The 19,917-nt window shown below is 41.9% G+C and overlaps 1 protein-coding gene across 4 annotated transcripts in view; it reads left to right on the top strand.

Annotated features, from left to right (window-relative positions):
* SGCD (sarcoglycan delta) overlaps positions 1–19,917 on the top strand; it is a 904,357-nt gene that overhangs the window by 797,913 nt on the left and 86,527 nt on the right. For all 4 annotated transcript variants that reach the window (XM_045791978.2, XM_045791977.2, XM_045791976.2 and 1 more), the window contains one exon: positions 6,825–6,897. In XM_045791978.2, coding sequence (XP_045647934.1) covers positions 6,825–6,897 — 73 coding nt within the window. The remainder of the gene's footprint in view (positions 1–6,824; positions 6,898–19,917) is intronic.

The raw sequence follows: 19,917 nt of genomic DNA, 5'->3' as shown, positions 1-19,917 counted from the left end.
AACTAATTATTTAAGCTGATATCATACACTACTAGAGTACACTACCCTCTTCTAGACTACGGACTCCATGTCTCTCTGGCTCACTTCTAGAGCCTCCTGCTCAAAACATATTTATTAAATACATTGGATGTTGGGTCCGACATCCTATCATGTTTCTCTCCTGGTCCATTGGGTTTATCCAACCAGGTTATCTGGAGGATTGTAAAACAGCAGCACTGGAAGCAGCCTTGTAGATCATCCCCACCCCCATTTTGTATAACAAACGGGGAAGTAAGACCAGAGGGCCAATTGCCAAAAGTCATATAATAAACTCCCAGAAAATCAGCACTCAAAATCAGGTCTTTGGTTTTTTAGTTCTCTGGTATTTCAAGAAATCAAATCATTCCTTCTCCTATGTTTCTGATCACTGTTTTTTAGATTGAAATCCTTGCTCTATTTTTTAATCTAATATTGGTATAAAAATATATCCTTATCAAGTAAAACACAGTTGTTGTTAAGGGTTGTGGTTGTCATGCAGGTTATATCTACCCAAGCAACATGAATTAGAACACTTAAAATGTTTTGACTTCAGTTAGTGGTGATTAGATATTTTAACTCTGCATTTTGAACCTGTTGAATATTTTGGTCCCATGATTGAAGCCCAAAGATGAGTTTTAGTCTATGTTCATTAATACAAAACATTAATCATAATTATGCCAATCTCAACGAATGTACATCAAGAAGGAACTTACCAGAGCAAACTCCATTAAGCTAGCTTAATTCCTTAATCAATGTTCTAAACAGCACACTTAAGCCATTTCTGACCTTTTGGAAAGTTTTTCTTGAAATTAGTGTCTGAAAGATCAGTTCTTCTCCATGCACACCAAAGATTTGATTCATCATCAGTTTTTCTGGCTCCAAGTTCCTATTCATAACTTCTAGCACAGTATTTCTTCCTTTGTGTCTAATGCTTCTCTCAAATCCAATTTTCTCGTAACACATTTTGCAGACATGAATCTGCCTTCCAGGATTTGGTTCATGGCTGTATTTAACACATACAGGTTTAGTCACTTTAGCGTTTATTTTTTATAAAATGGAATTTTATATTTTTATATAAAAACAAAAACCTGGTTCATAAGTTTTAAAGAGTTATGAACCAGGTTTTTGTTTTTTCAGTTAGTTTCATCTATAATAAATTTTGCTGTTGGCCGTTTTATCTGTGAGGTTTATTTTCTGGTGAGTAGTTCTTCCAATTAAATGCAGCTTGAATTGGACAAAAGTCGGTTTGCTTTTATTTGTTTCCTCCTTAAACACTGAGAGAATTTTTAGGATTTTTTTTTTTTTTTAATTTCAGGGTTGCTCTTCTTTCCTGGTAAGAAGTGGAGGGGGGCTCAAACAGTCATCTGTTCAGATTGTTACCTGATGAAATTTTTGATTGAGGGGAAAACAGTTTAGCTCTGATACTTCTCATCCTATCTCTTACTTTACAGTTAAGGAAGTTAAGGGTTAGAGAAGAATTCTGATTTGCATGAGATCACAGAGATAGGACTGGATCTCAGGTCTCTTAACCTCCAGGACACTTTGAGGGAAAAGTCACCAAAGTTGAATATACTTTCCAGAGACAAGCTGGCATTTTGTTACTATGGCAATGGAGTGCATTTGAGATTTTTTGACAAGTTTACCCCCTGCCTGTACCACAAGGAAAAAAAAAAGAGCAGTGGAGCTAATCTTTATGGTGATTCAAAACACTTTAGATAGATCCTGTCACATGCTTTATAAGTTCCTAATTGATTGTGTGGAATTAAGTTATTGGGCAGAGAACCAGCTAATGGAAACACATTGATGAAATCATTTTTGAGGGACATTAATGGAACTTAAAATAAAACTGAAATGGCTTTATGGATTTTTCACTCAAACTGTTTATGAACATTTATTGCCAGCAAATTATATCGTGTCAAAAGAAGGAATCAGTAGGTATGGCTGTAATAGAAACGTTTTTGAAATAATAAAATTGAGAATAATTTATTTTCTTAGAATGGATAGGGGATAGGATGGGAGAATTCATCCTGATGAATGTTTGTCCACTCTGCAGCTTTTGGGAAAGTGAAAAATTATGTGAAAATCAGAAGCCTGATAGGACTTAGAAAGAAATGGTATTTTTGAAAGTATTAATATCTTCTTTCATTGTGCATGTGAATTGTTTTTAGAAGAGAGGGGATGGGAGATTTGGCAAGTGTTACTTGAGGGTATAAACATTGATATTTGTTCGTATCTCATAAAAAGATGAGCAAGTAGGGAGTGATATGATCTGCTGAAAAGGATGGTCTAGAATAGTGGTCACAGGCATTGGTTCCAGAACCAAGACTGTTCAAATTCTGGCCTTCCCTCTTTGTTGCTCAACCATAGGAAGATTTCCTGACTTCCCTGAGTCTCAGATTCCACATCTATAACAACAGATACACATAGTCCCTACCCCATGGGGTTATTCTGATGGTCAAATTGAAACAGTTGCGATAGTTTCTAGTTCATAGTAAGTGCCTTAAATATGTTATTAAGAATCATAAAGGACTTGTATAAGAGGAGGAAAGAACAGGATTCATAAATATTTTAGTACTACTAGAAGTATTTTATTGACTATCGTCTGCTGATTACTATGTGCCAGAGATCTCACTCAGTCTCCCAAGACCCCTAGGAGATAAAGTTACTGTTCATATGCCTTCTTTTCAGAGAAGGAATCTGAGCATCTTAGCGATTGGGTTTCATGCCCAAGGACATGCAGATAATGAGAAATTGTTGTCCATTCCGCTGAGAAGTCATATCTATGAGCCTGTTTTTCCAGTATGGATGGCACATATGGGGCCCCATCGCAAAAGTCCATCAAAAACAAGGTCAGAGGGCATCAGGTGGATGGTGGGAGCTAAGGGAGCCTGAGTTCCTTGCCCTTCTCTTTCATCACCTGGCCAGAGCCTGTCCATCACCTACGTCCTCTAACTGTGAGAGCCCAGCCCCCTGGGTTTTGCTGGCTTGCCATCTTGCGGGTGCCACACTGCCTGGCATTCAGAGAAGAAGGGACTAGGGCATGATGGCTACCAGCGCGTCCTGGAGTCAGACACCTGCATGTGAATCTCAGCTCAAGCCCTCACTAGCCGTGTGACCGTGAGCCCCGTGTGTTTCAGCACCACTTGTCTTGTAGGATAAGTAGCTTTCTTAGTCTGGGAAAGAAGCTACAAGCCTTAATCTTATTTTACTTTAAAGAAATATTTGTATTTAGCCCAAATGATATTCTTTTATTAACGTAACTCTTTTATTTTAAGAGATTAAAGTAGGTTGGATTTTGGACATTCATTAAACAGGTCATGTAATACATGAGGCGTTTTATAACAGTAAATTAGTACTCCCATAGAAGTGGTAGGATCAACTAGAAATAAGTATAGAAGTCTTCAGAACCTAAAATTGAATCTGTCTGTATTCTGTATATGACCTTGCCCCTGTTCACGTAGAGCCTAGGATCTTATTGAAGAGATGGGATGAATGTCTGTAGTGTGTGCTCAGTGCCACGTAAGTGTTATAGCTGTGTTACGGATATTTATTGAGAACGTGCTAGGCAATGGAGATAGGACAGAGAACAGGACACACTCCTCCAAGACACTGGGCAAATAGGATTGTCCATATGAGAAAGCTGAGGCCCCAAGTTCAGGTGTTCAAAAGAGACCATGGTCCTTCCACAAATGTAGAGCGAGTGCCTGTAATGTATTGCATGACTTTATGTAACCCTTTTTATCCCCCTTGGAATTGCTTTAAAAGCGTGGCCAAGCTAGGGGCCAGGAGCTGCAATAGAGTAGTTCCTTTTTGAGCTTAGCACGGCCAGATGTTAAGTAGTAAGTGAGGTTTTGTCAGTGTATCTGAGAAATGGAGAAACAGGCTCAGCACAAACTGTGGATGGAAGAAAGAAAATGGTACAGGTTTCTGAGGCTCCTTTTACATAAGAAAATGTCGTTCCTCATTCTTGGATAATTGGACTGAATCGATGCAATATATATCGTTACGTGTGTACATACTTCGCATAGTCAAAAGTTGTGAAATTGGTATCCTTTGGCTTCAGGGGCCTTATGAAATGATAGGAGGGTGCATGAGATATCAGTGAAACATAGAGCTTCACAACATTTTAATACCAGTTCAAATAATGGAGGTTGTCTATGAGCAGGACTACTTGCCATATGGGTAAGTCACACAATTAAGGCTGATTTCAAAAGAGGTAATGCTCTTTCTCCTGCAGTTCTCATACAATTCTTAGTAGAGGAAGGGGAGACATGAGCTGGGACTAAAGAGTATATACAATAGTATATAAACAGAAATAACTGTCCTGGCCTTAATCAGGTGTACAAGTATTCCTTTTAATCATTAAAAAAAAAACAAAAAAAAAAACAGGTACCAAAGGCTAAGAATAAGCATTCCTAAGAAATGGAAAGGGAAGGGATCTCAAAGGAAGCAGTGGCAACAGATGGGAGCTGTTTAGTAACAGGTTTGAGAGGGTACTGAGAGGTGGAGGCTGAGGCCGTGCTCTTGGGTCATGGACACTTGAGAGCCACATCCCAATGTGTTACTCATTGTCCTGTGACTTCTGCTGGCCTGTTTTACCCACTAGGCATCTTCCACGGTACCTTGGCTCCTCAAAGGATCACACAAATGTCGGAGATGTGGAATGCATGCTCTGCAAAACCGGAGTTGATGTATGGGTAACAAAAGCCTCATTACAGTCTATAATCCAACCCAATCTTACTCAGTGATTGTATTAGGTAGGGTTCTTCAGAAAAACAGAACCAATAGGCGTCTGCGTGTAGGAAGAGATTCATTATAAGAACTTGGCTCATGTCATTATAGAAGCTAAGAAGTCGCACGACCTGCTGTGTGTAAGATGGAGACCCAGGAAGGCTGGTGGCATAATTCAGAGTGAGTCCCAAGGCTAACTAGGAACGAGTGGAGTGGGGTATGGATTCCAGTCTGGGTCTACAGGCTTGAGAACAAGGGGTGCTGAGGGCAGGAGAAGATTGATCTCCCAGCTCAAGCAATTAGGCAGGAAGGGCCCAATTCTTCCTTCCTCCACCTCTTTGTTCTATTCAGGCCCTCAACGGGGCTAGCTGATGCCCACCCGCCCTGGGGAGCGCTAACGGCCCTGCTGCATCCCCTGAATCACATGCCACTCTCATCTGGAAACACTCTCACAGACACACCCAGCAGTCACGTTTAGCCCAGTGTCTGGGTACCTCATGATCCAGGTCAAGCGGACACATAAAATTAACCACCACATTTATAAAGAACACAATAAAGCCTAAATCACAAGGGCAAATATATGCATAACAAAAGAACATTCTTATGAAATTCACGTCAAAAAAGTTGTATTTAATGGAGACTATGGATACATTTTGATCTATTTGCCATGATGTGGTTTGGGGTCTTAAAAAGTAAAAGTGACTATGGGCAGAAAAAGATCTTCAGTGTTCCCGCACAAAATGTCTCTTGGCCTCGTGCTGTGGGTTGTCGCAGGGGATAATGGAGCCAGTACGCCTGAGGTACACATGGTGGTGTCACTCAAAACATTAGCTTGGATTCATAGTTGTCATTCACCAGGACCTTCTTTTAAATGACCGTACATAATGTTAAGTCGTGGCATTTATTTTCTGATTTTATTTGCAATAGTCTGTTACTCGTATCAAAGAGATTAAATACCTCCCCCCCCCAAAAAAAAAGATTGAGATACTTTTATGGTTGCTGCACAAGTTCATTTAACCAGACTCATCAGTGTGCTAGGATAAATCTGGACTTGGAATAACAGTGGTTAATGGAGGATTTCTAGACATGACAATGCAAGACGATTCTAGAAATTCACCCATGAATGCAAGATGTTATTCTGCCCCTTTTTGTGGCATCAAAGAACAACACCAAAAAAGGTATAAAAATAAACACCTTTCCTTCCAAGTGCAGGATACTGCCTGGCTAAGTTTAATTGAAAAACTAATATCCAGTGCAATTGTCTGTGATAAACTGAGGCTGAAATGATTTGAAAACACTCTGGGAGCAGACAAATCAGATAATCACCATCTTTATGGCTGGGAAGGTTCAGCTGGTGATGACGAGTTGTAAAGATAAAAGCTTATTGCAAAGTCAAGAGCTAAATGTCTAGATTGGGTTGGGGATCGATGTTAAATGATACTCGAAGTGTAAAAGCAGTGAACGTCAAACGATCTCTCCTCGTGTTCTGTTTGTTTAACTCCTCGAGATAATAGTGTAGAATTTTATTTATGGAAAACTTGTTTCCTTAATGTCATTAGGCGGATACCTTACAGTGTTAGGGTGTCCTCCGCCGTCCGCCCCCAGCCTAGGTGCTGGATGTGTTCTGTGATTTGGGCCCTGCGCTTAATCAGAGGGCTTCAGCTGCTGCTTTCCAAAACATTTCCAGCTGGGTGATTATTAATAGTTGATGAGAGACAAGAGTTAGATGGTGCCATTTCTTAGGCGGCGGCGGCTTCTTCTTCTTCTTCTTCTTCTTCTTCTTCTTCTTCTTCTTCTTCTTCTTCTTTTTTAAATCAACATGGTATTTGCCTCGTGGCCTCACTCTGATCTCAGCAAGAACACTTTCAAAAGAAGTTCCTTGTTTTTTTAAAGGCTGTTTGCATGAGTTGATTCAGTGCTCCCCTATCAAGGAGCGAAAGCCAAGGGCAAAATATGCTCTTTGGGTTGTGTGAAGGATTCACCCTACACTTAGCTCTACTCGCTATGCTGATTGTGCCCCCAGGTGACATGTCCAAAGTCTCCAACCTCTGTTTGCTTTTGTCTTTTGTTTACAGGAGCGGAGGGCACAGTGTTCCCTAAATCTATAGAGACACCTAATGTCAGGGCAGACCCCTTCAAGGAACTAAGGTAAACTTCCGACTATGGTTTGCTTTGCTTAGGGGCTATTTCCTGGGTCTGGGCAACTGGCTGATGATCCATTTTGAGTGTATGAAATGTAACAGCATCACAACGTGAATATACAAACTGGGAGAGATTAGAAAGGATGTGAAGATACGCTATATCCAAGAGAAAATTCTCTCTGAGAACTTAAGAAGATTGAGGGTTTGGAGGAGAAGGTTGCCAGCCTTGCAATTAGGAGATTCGGGATTCATTCATTCGCGGTGTTTGTTTCCTACTGTGTTTTGTGGTACCTAAAACCTAACCAGTTACACAACTAGTCAGTAATTGGTGATCAGCACAAAGAAAAGTGGTACCTAAAAGAAACTGAACTCTAAACACTATACAGATTTTTGTGTGTCACAAGCTCTCCATCACGTGGACCGTGACGGTACTAGAACTGCTTTCTGTGGCTAATCTATGTACTGGTGTTAATCTTCAAATATCCTTAATTGTGCTGCCTTTAGCAGAAAAAGGCTCTGAGATGCTGTGTACTTAGCACCAACAACTAAGGAAAACAAAAAAGAACAATAGATACATACAAACAGAGGTAAAGATATGACCTAATAACCGTTCCAGCCACCAAAGAACCATCCCTGACTCCAAAAAGGAAACACATAAAAAATGGTATGTTGACACAAATATAGCCATATTTTTTGTTATATACTTATGATGCAGGCAGCCTGGGAGCCAGAGGGGGCTCTCGCAAGACCAGCTAAGAGGGTCCTTGGCTTCATGCAGGAGAGAAATCAAATGCAAGCCGGGAGAGTGAAAGCAGAATTTATTGAGTAGCGTGAGTGACAGACAGAAAATAGCAGATGGAATGGAGTGTCTGGGAGGCTCAGGAAGGAAAGGAGAAGGAGTTTCAATGTCACTTGGGGTTAGGGGCTTATATTGGAAAGGGCCCTAGGGTATGCGTGCCTCCAGGAATCCAGACGATGTGTCAGGTGAACAACAGGTGTCATTCCACAAATCACTGGAGGTAGGGAATGTTGATGCCATCGTCGGCCAAGGTTTGTTGGAAGCTAATGTCCCGGGACATGTTTAGATGTCCCAGGCTCTCCTTAGATGTTATCCGGTGTTAGGGACCTAGGACAAACTCAGAGAATGATGAACTTTCTAGCTTCTCCCTTGAAGTGGGAACATAGCTTCTTTGGCTTCGTCGGAAATGGGGCCCGGCAGAACAACAGCAGAGAGGGAGCTATTCTAAAATGGAGTCCCTTCAGCTTCCCTACCTCACTTGTAGCCATGAAGAATTCAGCGAACCCAGGCTTGCTTCATTTCTTGTAGTGCCTTTAACTAAAACCCACCATAAATCACCATAAATAACATTGCGTATTTAATAGTAGACATCAAACATTAGCAAATGTGTTCGCATTTGCACGAACCGCATCGACTCTTCCACGATGCAGCCCCGAGAGCTGGGTCTTGCTCGAACAGCAACAGCCACGTTAGAGCTTGTGTTTCCCTGAACAGAAGCACCTTCTCAGTAAGTGGGGGCTATATCACCTCAGGACGAAGCCCCTGGCATTCTCGCAAAGCCTGTAAGGCTTTGTAAATATAGGGAAAGAAATTGGGCAGAGGAAGAGGATAATTGGTGGAGAGAGAGAACATTTTCTTATCAAATCCCATAGCTAGGGGGCTGCAGTTTTCACACTATGCACTACATTTCACATTATCCACTACATGCCAAGGCTTTTCTTTTCCCTAGAAAGTTGCTTCCGTCTCAGGGCTGCTACCTGCCAGAAGTTACCTGACTCTCTGTCAGCTAGATCCTCCGTTTCATGTTAGGTACTAAAGCTGGAATCTTTTCAGCAAATCCACCCAAGGAAACCTGTGTTTTCGGACTCTGAGAGCAAGCTCATTCTCTGAGAATGCAGTGAGTCCTCGTGTGTGTGATGTGAGAGCCCTTTTGAAACAAGCTAATACATGGGCTGGTTCCCTCTTTTCACAGACCTCTTTAGGAGTAGGGTTCTTCTTAACACAACTAGTCGGTAATTAGTGCCCATCAGTCCAAAGAAAAGAGAAGCTGACCTAGGGGTACCTGGGTCGCTGACCTAGGGGTGCCTGGGTCGCTCAGTCGGTTAAGCACCGGACTCTTGATTTGGGCTCAGGTCATGATATCAGAGTTGTGAGACCCTCCCTGCCCCAAATAAATAAGTAAAATCTTTAAAAAGTAAATTTAAAAAATAATAATAAGTAAAAACTAAAAGAAACTGACCTCTAAATATAATACAGTCCTCCCCCCCCCCCCCCCCCCCCGCCGCCATGGAATAAGCTCTCCATTCCCTGGAAGGCATGGAAAATTTAAGTCAAGAATTTAGGCTAACTTTGCTTTAAACAGAAAACTAAATCTTCTGTGGATAAAAACAAACCCAACCCACATAAACAAACAAAAGACAACTCTCCAAGCATCAGCCCACTTTAGAGATCCATATTCTGAAAAATTGAGGATAGATGATTTGCTCATATAATGCAATAGCTGTACTTACGGTCATCTGGAGACCCTATGGAAAACCCTAGAAACTTGCCTTAGAAAAAATTGCATCTCCAAAATTACAAGTGAATCTCCTAAGTGCAGCAAATAAGGAGTTCTGGTAGTTGCTGCGTTTCTACGGTTTATTCTAAAGTTGTAGGCATATTCTATAGAGACTGGAAGTAACATTTTCTTACGGGAAACATAAAATCGCTTTACTATGTAATTCTACAACTGGCTTTTTCTTTGCCCCTATTCCAGTTGTGGTGCTGGTTGATAGCCTGAAGTGAGTCAGGGCCTAGAATGTGATAATTAGCCCCTTCATCCTTATGATTTTTTTTTTTTTTAATTTAATGGCACTCTGTGGGAGAATCTGTGACTAACTGAAACACAGTCCAGTGTAGTAGAAACATTCGCCCAGACCACTGCGTCTGGATGTTTCCCATTTGTCAACCGATGGTGCCACATTTCACTCTGGGCTCTGGAATGGTATTGACCTCGGATATTGAATAAGTAGGTGACGCACCTGGTGACTGTGTGTTCTGGCCTCTGGCTTTACAGTTGGAATCAGTGGTACTGACCCAGCTCATTTGTGCCGGCATGGCTTCTAGTTTTAGGAACACAGAATAATCTAAGGCAGATCCCTGGATTTGTGCCAGCGGGTAGCACTGAGTGCGTGTGTAGGTGAGGCAGAAGTGGTTCACTTCTCAGCACAACAGAGGTGGGGGAGTATCGAGCTGGGAGACAGAGGCCTACAGCAAGCACGCTAGGTAGCCTTGAGCTAATCCTGGAGCCCTAATGTCTGTACAAATCCAGGTCAGTTTCGGCTCCAAACTTTAGGCTCACATTATTCTAACTTTTATTTTAAAATAATTTTAGATTAAAAAAAGTATTGCAATATTCATACAGATTATTCCTCCATAGGCTTTGCCTGGTATTTCTGATGGTAACATTTTATATACCCGTGGTATGTTTATCAAAACTAAAAAATTAACATTGTAGCCCCATAATACTTTATGTAAGATCTGCTTAAAAGGATGCAATCACCTGAATGCCTTACAGATCCAGAAAATATGCAAAAAAGGAGTTTAACAGAAAAGTTATTTGTTGAGACATGAATTAATGGATCTTGAAAACTCCCACGGCAGTTAAGTTGGAATGTTTTTCATGAGAGGTGTTTTGTTTTGTTTTTTTTTTAAATAATATTCTCTACCCGGATTTTCTTGGTCTTACCTATCAATGGGAAGCAAATTGAGTTAAAGGACTACAGGTCATTTATACGTAGCCATCTTCTGCAACGAACAAGCAAAAAGTAAATCCATCCATGTCCTTCACTTACCAAAAAATCAAATGTGGGAAATACCATTTATTTTAGAGATCTGCTCTGTTGGAATAACTTGTTTCTTCCAATGTCTGTTTTGGCTTTGGAAGGTTTTTTGTTTGTTCTCTTGGTCTTTCTTGTTTGCTTGTTAATGAGAAGCAAATTTTAGGCCTCCCGCATATCTTCTTAGAAGATCTCAACCCTCAGCTCAAAAAGTGGTAGCTTCCTCTCTGCTAGAGTTTCAAGTTTTGGTTCACTGCTCTCCTTTTCGGAGTTACTATAGTTACTGTATTCACAGTGTTTGCTTAAGATGTTTGTAAATAATCCAGGGTTGAGTTGAAAATCACAAAAGAGGATTGCTTCTCTCCAGACAAATAATGAGTGTTAGCAAGGTCTGAGCCCAACATCCGATTCGGGCGGTTTGTTGAGTTTGCCCCTGCAGGACAGTTCTGAAATAATGACATGTTGCTCTAGATTCAAGACTCTACTGAAAATATCTACCGGCCACTATGTCTCTCTCTTAAAATCAGAAAAACTAACTTGGAATAGAAACTGGATGTTAATAAATTCACGAGCCGAAATTCACAATCGGAATATATTAAATGTTCGCTTGTTCATTATTTCTTTTTCCTGGTGTCTGTATATATAAAGACAAATGGAAAAATCCCTGATCTCAGGCTGTGCATGATCTGAGACAGGAAATAGGCCATTTAGTTTTGCATATGTATTTTCTCTAAGAACAGAAGCTACCTTTGAATGCCTACCTTGCTCTAAGGATTCTTTTCAACTGTGAAGCTTCCCTGTAAGATTCTGATCCTACAAGAATAGGAAATAGACTGTGAAATCTTATTTCCCAGGCATATGCCAGGGCAAATGTAAAAAATAGGAGGTAACATAGACCACTGAACACATACAGCCACCTCTGTTCCTCTAGATATCACTAAAAGCTTGGAAGGAACCACAAAAGAGCAAGAAGCCAAAAGGTCTTTGTAAAAGAATTCTTCATCAGCTAATGTGCAGACATGCTCTGACTCTGCATACAGTTATGACAAGGGTGATGACCTGATTTCCATTTCATCACAGCTCAGGGAACTGTTTGCCAGGTTTTTTGGGTTTTCTTTTCTTTTCTTTCTTTCTTTTTTTTGACACTTATTAGGAGTCGAGGCATCTGTTAAATACTTGGAATACAGAGATAAATAAATGAGCACTTAACTAGTTTGTAGTTGAGGAGAATAAGATAGAAGGCACCCCAGAATACAAGGTGACATAATAAGCGATAGAATAGATGCATGAACAAAGTCAGAGGAGACACTGGGAATGACACGCAGATTCTACCTGAGAGGGTGAGGCTGCCCGAGGGAAGAGACATTTTAGTCGTATGATGAAAGAAAAAAACAGTAAGTAAGCCTCAGAATTTAAAAACCGTAGTTTCCTAGGTCCACTTAATGCAAGGACAAGTAGGCCAATGGATTTCTGCAGCTCCCAAGAATATTACCGTGTCATTTCCAAAAATGAGGTTCTATAATTTCCTTATGACAATTGTGTTCTTTAACAAATCATGTGAAGGCAATCTCAAATATGATCACAGAAGACTTTAATGATTATAACAAATTTCCAAGTTCAGTACATAACCTCATTCAGAACTGAAAGAGTCACTAATATCAAACCCATTCTGCAGCCCCAAATAAATAAGGCATTTCTTTGTTACTGCGGATTCCCCTCCCCCCACAACATTACCAGAGTTTTAATAATAAAGCAGAAAGATTCAAAGATGTATCTGGTACTCTGAACATGCACTTGAATATTCTGTAGGATTTTTTTTAATGGATACATACTAATCTGAACACCTTTAGAAATGTGTGAGATTTAAAGTCTGTGTATATCACAGGAAAACAAGGATTAGACAGCACTTCCAAGTTGACAAAAATGAATTATTTCTTTAAATTTATTTTAAAATGGCTCTAGCCAACTAAATATTTATTTGATTCTCAGTGATTTATAAATCGAAGCTACCAGAACAGTCTTTCAAAGCATCACAGTTCAGTTAATACTTGGTAATACTTCTCCCTTCCCTTGTCCCTCTCAAAAGTCACAATAGCAAATTTGGAGAGGCAAACTGATTTTTGAATTATATAAATATAATATTTATATTTATTTTATACACATGCATATGTACATATATTAAACACATATACACGTACATATGTATTTTACATATATAGGGATATAGAGAGATTGACAGAGACAGAGAGAGAGAGAGAGAGAAGGGAAGGAGAGGGGCTATATATTGTGCTCAGAAGCTGTGGGTACACGGGATATAGGGCAATACTATTATGAAAGGAATCTTTAAATTTTCTCCTCTTTCAACATTTTGTAGACATGTTCGGTACCTATTTTGCATGTATGAGCTTCACAATTAATCACAGAGCATGAACATTGAAGTGATTCAAAGGAGAAATGAAAATGTGTAGTGTGGCCCAATAATATCACAGGTGCTCAAGGGCTTTCCAAAATAGAAGAGTCGAGAAGCAGTGTCCGTGTAGATCAAGAGCCGTGTTTGAAGGTGTCCTGCACTGGGCTTAAGTTTGGCCGCAAAGCCTCTCTGTCTTGCGAACTTGGGCATGTCTCCTGAGCTCTCCTCACCCAGTGCCTAGAACATGGGGAAAGCTCAGTGGACATTAATTCAGCAAATGTCAGCTCCCAGGAGGAGCAAGCAGCTCATTTTCGTGGGGCTCCGGTCCTCAGACAGGAGTTCCCAGAGTTCCCAGAGTTTTCAATTTCATCAGCCAGTGAGAAGTTGGTGAAACCATGGTGACCAACAGCTCTTTTTCCGTGAAGGACAAAACCAAAAAGCTGTTGTGTACCTGCATCTACTATGAACAACATTTTATATGAAAGCGTAAGGCTATTTCATCAACAGAGTAGAGAGGGCATAGACTTAGAATAGAAGACAGCCCATGAGTCCCATGCCTTGAACTGTTTGAGCGTGTCATCGTGCTGCATCCATTTCCTCATTTTGCCAGAGACACTAGTGACTGTGTCAACTCCTCACTCATCCGGCAGTGCCCGCCCAGAAAAACATGACTGTCTGAAAGCCACAGGCGAGGGCTTAAAGAAATCCCCCTGCTCTAACCTTGTCTTGTTTGAAAACCCACAGTAAGACTTCTTGCCCATCTCTCAAGACCCATGAGTCCATATATATGTCCCTTTCCTCCCTCTTTGCCTTCCTCCTGCGTTCCAGCATCCTCTCATCCTTTCCTTTATTTCATTAATATCAATACATAGTCTGAATTTACCTACATATTTTTTTTCTCCCTTAGCCCCACCTTTCTCTAGGTGCCCTTTCACCACGGTTCTCTTAGGATACAGAAGGAGAAACAAAAGGGGTAAAGGAATAGGGAGGCTGCGGTATTGGAGGTTATTTCCGTCTTTGCCTTTGCCTGCTTGATCAAAAGCTGCTGTTGTACGAAGGTGATCGAGAGGATATTGTAAAGCTACCAAACCTAGGAATCCCACAGACGTCTCCTCCGTACAGTATCATTCTGCCATTTGAAGCCAGGGAGGGATAAATGGAAGATAATATCATGGGGAACAAGGAGTCTAGGACATAGAGCAAGTCCCACCCCGACAGGGAGAGGAAGTTGAAAACCCATCTCTTCTGATCTCTGGTGACCTGTAGGAAGAAGATAGAAAATGAAGGGAAAGCAAGTGGTAAAATATATAGCCTGGTGACCTTTATTCTCTGAGTCACGGAGGGAGGAGACCAGTTAGATTTCAAGGAAAGTCAGAAGCAAAGGGTCATCGTGCATTTTCATTTGGGACTCAAGGAAGGAACCAACTTTCAGGGTGAACTGTCATGTGGCTGGAGAGGAAGAAGGGACTTGGGTCAGCACTCTCAAATCTCCTTCAGCTCCTGGGGGAGAGGGGGATGCCAGTACAGGAAAGAATCCACGTGGTCTCCCTTTGAGCAAGGCAGATGGCTAACGATGGTGGTGCAGGCTGGCAGGCTCTTGGGCAGCTTCCCTGCAGGGGACTGAGGACTCTCGAGCAGACAGCCCAGTTTGGGGTGTGGTGGAAAACATACCCAGACCTCAGGGCCTGCAAACCCCATTGAGACCTGGCTCAGCGGACCCTACGTGAGCACAGTGAGAAATAACCAGAATTCACCCACGGAGGGCTTAGAAGTGTGGGCTGCCAGCCAGATGCCAGTCAGAAACACATCTCCTGGAATGTGAATCTTCTTTGTTCCTGTCACCAGGATGTCCCATAACCCCTGTCCCCCCATTTCTGTTATGATATCCTAAAGAGGGAGAAGATCATTATTTATCCTCACGAGAAAGTTAAAACTTTTTAATCCCAGGAAAAAAAAGCCACGATAAATTTAGTTTTTCCTAACCATCCATAAGGATAAGTTGGAGAGAAAAATTAGGTAAGAACAATAAAGAAGTGCCCTTTGCTTTCCCTGATGAACACAATTTATAAATTGGGCGGCCTACAATATTATACCAATCACAACATCTTAGCTGACTGCCGGGCTTCAAAGGCCTTGAGTGTTCCGCTCTGTGTCTTGTAGGGACCATTGGGTATGATCCAAAGGAAAAAAAAAAAAAAAAAAGCTTTCAGAATCCATCATCAGGTACCTGCTATCAGTGATTTCGTTTCCTGTAAGTCTTGAACTAGCATTGATTAAAACTATAGTCCAGCCCTGATGCTTGAAACATACGCCCCGGAAGTGTTCCTAGATTTGTAATCTTTTAAGCCAACAAAATACTGAAGGAAATGCCTTAATAGCCAAAACCTTTCACATGTCTCTCCAAACGATTCCCAGGCTGTCTCTGATAGCTAAAGCCTTCAGGCACGTGCAGTGAGGCCTCTTAGGGCCTAAGTGATTGTCCCTTAATGGCTGGCCCGTTTTCATCTGAACTGGAGAAAGGCAACGTGACACATCATTATGATGTAGGACAAGTGGCTTTTATTTAAAAGTTAAAATTCTAGGGGCGCCTGGGTGGCACAGCGGTTAAGCGTCTGCCTTCGGCTCAAGGCGTGATCCCGGCGATCTGGGATCGAGCCCCACATCAGGCTCTTCTGCTATGAGCCTGCTTCTTCCTCTCCCACTCCCCCTGCTTGTGTTCCCTCTCTCGCTGGCTGTCTCTCTCTCTGTCGAATAAATAAATAAAATCTTAATAAATAAATAAATAAATAAAAGTTAAAATTCTATCCTTTAAGTTAATTTTTAATGTAAGGGTTTAAAAAGTGAAAAAAAAAAGTGTTTGAAAGATAAACTCATAATGGCGAGGGGGAAATATAAAATTGTACTTCCCTGTTGTCCAGGCAGGCATGGTGTCATAAGTGCTAGCTCTCAGTCTCTTAGAACAGAATGCGCATACGTGTACGTTTGCCAAAATTCCTGAGTTGGGACTACCTTCTGCCTCAAAAAGAGCACTGTGACTTTATTATTGTTTTTATCTTGATTAAAATGTCAGCAGCTGCCATTTACTATGTAAAGTGTGTGGGGTAGATTGTTCTCTTATTCTTAAAAAACACACAATTGCTTTTGAATCTCCGTTTTTTTCCCCTCAGTAGGATGGCCCTGCTGGGTGCATAGACAGAAAATCTTGCTTAATTACACCCTTCATGATTTTGGCTTGAAGCCAGCGTTGTTTTATTCCAGTTATAACCTTTTCAAAACAAAGAGTAATGGGAGTTGAAAGGAACAAGCTGACAACAGTTTTTTACCTGAAATAAGTTGAGAACTAGAAGTGAATCACAATAAAAAAAAAAAAATCAGCCAACGGATATCATTTTTTTTCTTACTCCAGAGTTTTCCATGGTTTGTTAGAATAGAATATAAATGAGATCGAGACCATCAGATCTCAGAGACAACTCTGTAATCTCGCTGGATTTCCGGGCCATGGACTATGGGCCAGCTTGGGCCAAATGTCACTCGCTTGTTTGCTGTCCTTCAGTGGCTCCCATGGGCTTGAAGATGAAATTTCAAAACCAAAGCACTCACCAGTCACCTTCAAGCGGTCGATGTGGCCCTGGGTGATGTCCTGGCTTCTCATCTCCTGTCACCCTTGCCCCCCTTCCAACCTTTTCTCGGTTTTGTTTCTCCCTCTGCTCTTCTCCTCTCTGTGGCCCTTCCTCCCATTGAACTTGTAATTCCCGCGCTCACATTGCAATTTCTAAATGTGCTTTACTCTGTAGTGGTTCCCTTCTCTAATACCCTGTATTAATTTCACAGATGTACTATCTCCTCTTTACTTTTTGATTATGTTAGTGATTGTTTCAAATTTCTTCTCTTCTCTGCTTTTTAAAATTGTGATTCAGGTCTCTGGCTTTTTGATTGGGACTTTTTTCAAATGGCTGGTGATTCTCAGATGTCTGTTTTTAAGACTGAAGCACTAAGAATCTTTTGGCACATTTTGTGTGCATGAATGCAGCTTGTTGGATGGTCGGCTTCGAGGTAGGATGGTCAGGCTGGGATTTTTAGGTGAGTGACCCCAAATACGAGAATCTGTATGCCTTTTCTCTTGGACTGGTCGGTTTCCCAGGACACTGCTTAGTGTCCTAATCCCTTGCTAGGGATGAACCTGGTGGCCAGTATGTTCAGGTCGAGCCTACAAGGTCTTCTTCAGTATGTAGGTTTTCACTTCATTCCCTGTTTTTGGGACAGCACTGCCACCCTTAGCTGTCCTTGTCTCCCAGAACCCAGAATTCAGGTCTTCCCTAATCAGTGTCCTAGTCTGTTTGGGCTGCTCTAATAGGATAGCATAGACTGGATGGCTTATAGACGACAGAAATTTATTTTTCACAGTTCTGAAGGCTGGAAAGTCCAAGACCAAGATGCTGGCGGGTTCCTGTTGAGGGTGGCTTCCTGCTTCATAGGCGGCCATCTTCTTGCTGTGTGTTCACATGGCAGAAGTGGCTAGGGAACTCTGGAGTCCCTTTTATAACAGCACCGATCTCATTCATGAGGGCTCCACCTAATCACCTCCCAAAGGCCCCACTTCCTGTCACCATCACATTAAGGATTAGGATTTCAACATGTGAATGGGGGGGGGAGGACACAAACATTTAGTCCATGACCATAAGGGTGTCCTGGTCACCTGGGTGTATACAGTGGAGAAACAGCCTAGGAGTCTGGCAGTTTTGCACGGAGCCCTCAACCCGACTTCTGATTGCAGTTCCACCAGACTCTCACAGCCACAGAGGCGCTGGCTGGTTTCTGTTCCTGCACCTGGCAAGGATTATGCAGCTTGAGCTCGCTCTTGGCTTGGTCTTCAGCAAACCCACAGGCTCTTAGCTTTCAGCTTTCTGTCATCTGCTAATGAAGTCACTATTTGTGGTTTGCTTTTCAACTCCCAAAACTCGGTCGTTATCTTTCTTCCACCTGTGCTGCTTCTCTTTTTCTTTGTCCTTGTGGGTCTGTGCCTTTTGGGGGTCCTTTTACAATCATTGCATTAGCATTTCAGGGAGGAACAAAGGTAATCTGTGTGTGGAGTTCAGTCAGAAGTCCTCTCTCCTCCGTTTGTAGGCTTCACGCATTCTCCCTTTTCTTTGTTTCACCCAGAGTGACTTGGAGCCTTGTGATTCTCCTGTCTTGAAATATTCTTTGTACTCTCTTTCTACATAACCATATTTCCACTCTCAGCTTAAACTGCCCTTCTTAAGGAAACCCTTTTGGGCACACCCCCGGCTCATATGGCCTACCTGTTACAAACACACATAGCCCTGGGGTGCCTGGGTGGCTCAGTTGGTCAAGCATCTGCCTTCAGCTCAGGTCATGATCTCAGGGTCCTGGGATGGAGTCCTGCATCAGGCTCCCTGCTCAGTGGGGAGTCTGCTTCTCCCTCTCCTTCTGCCCTTGCCCCCTGCTCATGCTCACTCTTTCTCTCTCTCTCTCCCTGTCAAATAAATAAATAAAATCTTAAACACACACACACACACACACACACACACAGCCCCTCCACTTCTTCCTTTTGGGATTCACTGGCTAAGGTGTCTTCCCCATTGGCCATTGCCCACAACCACAAAGAGGTTTAGGCTAGATGGATCATGACAAATGTATTCTCTCCAAAAGTGTGTTAGGCCAGCAAACACATGACTAATTGCCTCTATCACATTCGTTTGTCAAGGAGAGCCATCAGAGTCTCCTGGAGCCTCTTATTATCCCTTGCCTCTCTTCTGGCCATACCAAGTCATTTCCAAAAGAGAATAATTCATTCCTCTTTCTCTTGCAGTTTCAAAACTTTAGATTTCTTTTTCACCCATGAGCTGTACAATAGTCACAGCCCAGCAGAACTGTGCTTACCTGAAGTCTCCAGCCTGCAGTTCCCATTCATTCTCTCAACCATGGTGATTATCATTCCTAGAGGAAAGTGAAGTCCCCTTTTACCCAGTTACGCATGTCGTCACTTCCTATTCACCAAGGGAAATGAGTTTCCAAGTCTTGAGGGTTTTTTTTGTTTGTTTGTTTTTTGTTTTTTTCAAAAATAGAACCTGAGTCATGAATGATTATTTTCCTGGCCTGGCATCTGAGCTCAGGAACACTCACTCCAGAATAACAGCACAGAGCAATTTGCATCCCTTGACAATCCAAGCGCCATACCCCTAACCTTGAATAGAACATAGATGCTAATAAATTCAGGGTCTTAAATGTGAATTATAGTCATTTCACACTTCGTGGCAGCTTCATGCTGAAGAAATAGCTTAAACCTTAATTATAATGCTTGTCCCTTCATTAACTGCAGATGACATTCCTCAGATAGATTTTTGCAATGACATCTGAGGAAAGGAGTTCAGAAACTTATTAGTTATTCATGATGGAGAATATTGACTGTGTGCTGATTAAAGGAAAGTGTTGACACCCTTCTTAACATGATGCATCTGTCTATTAGTGTATAGTTCTCCCTGTGGTCCTCATGGAAAGCTCTTTGGGAAATGAGGAAAACGCCCTTCAGCCTTTGAGAGCAAATGTCTATAGAAAATGTGCTTGACGAGTGGGATTAAGATGGAGGGCAGGAGGCATCAGGCCTCCCTGATTACCCACCCCCGCGAATGACTGGGCTTCGCGTTGCGGACCGTTTGTTAGACGCAACCATAACAGGTCGGACACACCCCCGTCGCGGCACTTGGGGAGCTATTGCAATGCATTCAGTCCTCCAGTGGCTCATTCCGAAGCTCGGAGTCA

This window comes from Ursus americanus, chromosome 15 (assembly GCF_024610735.1).
Source record: "Ursus americanus isolate L20-20 chromosome 15, mUrsAme1.1.p, whole genome shotgun sequence".
Taxonomy (NCBI): Eukaryota; Metazoa; Chordata; class Mammalia; order Carnivora; family Ursidae; genus Ursus; species Ursus americanus.
This window is presented reverse-complemented; position numbering and strand designations above follow the sequence as displayed.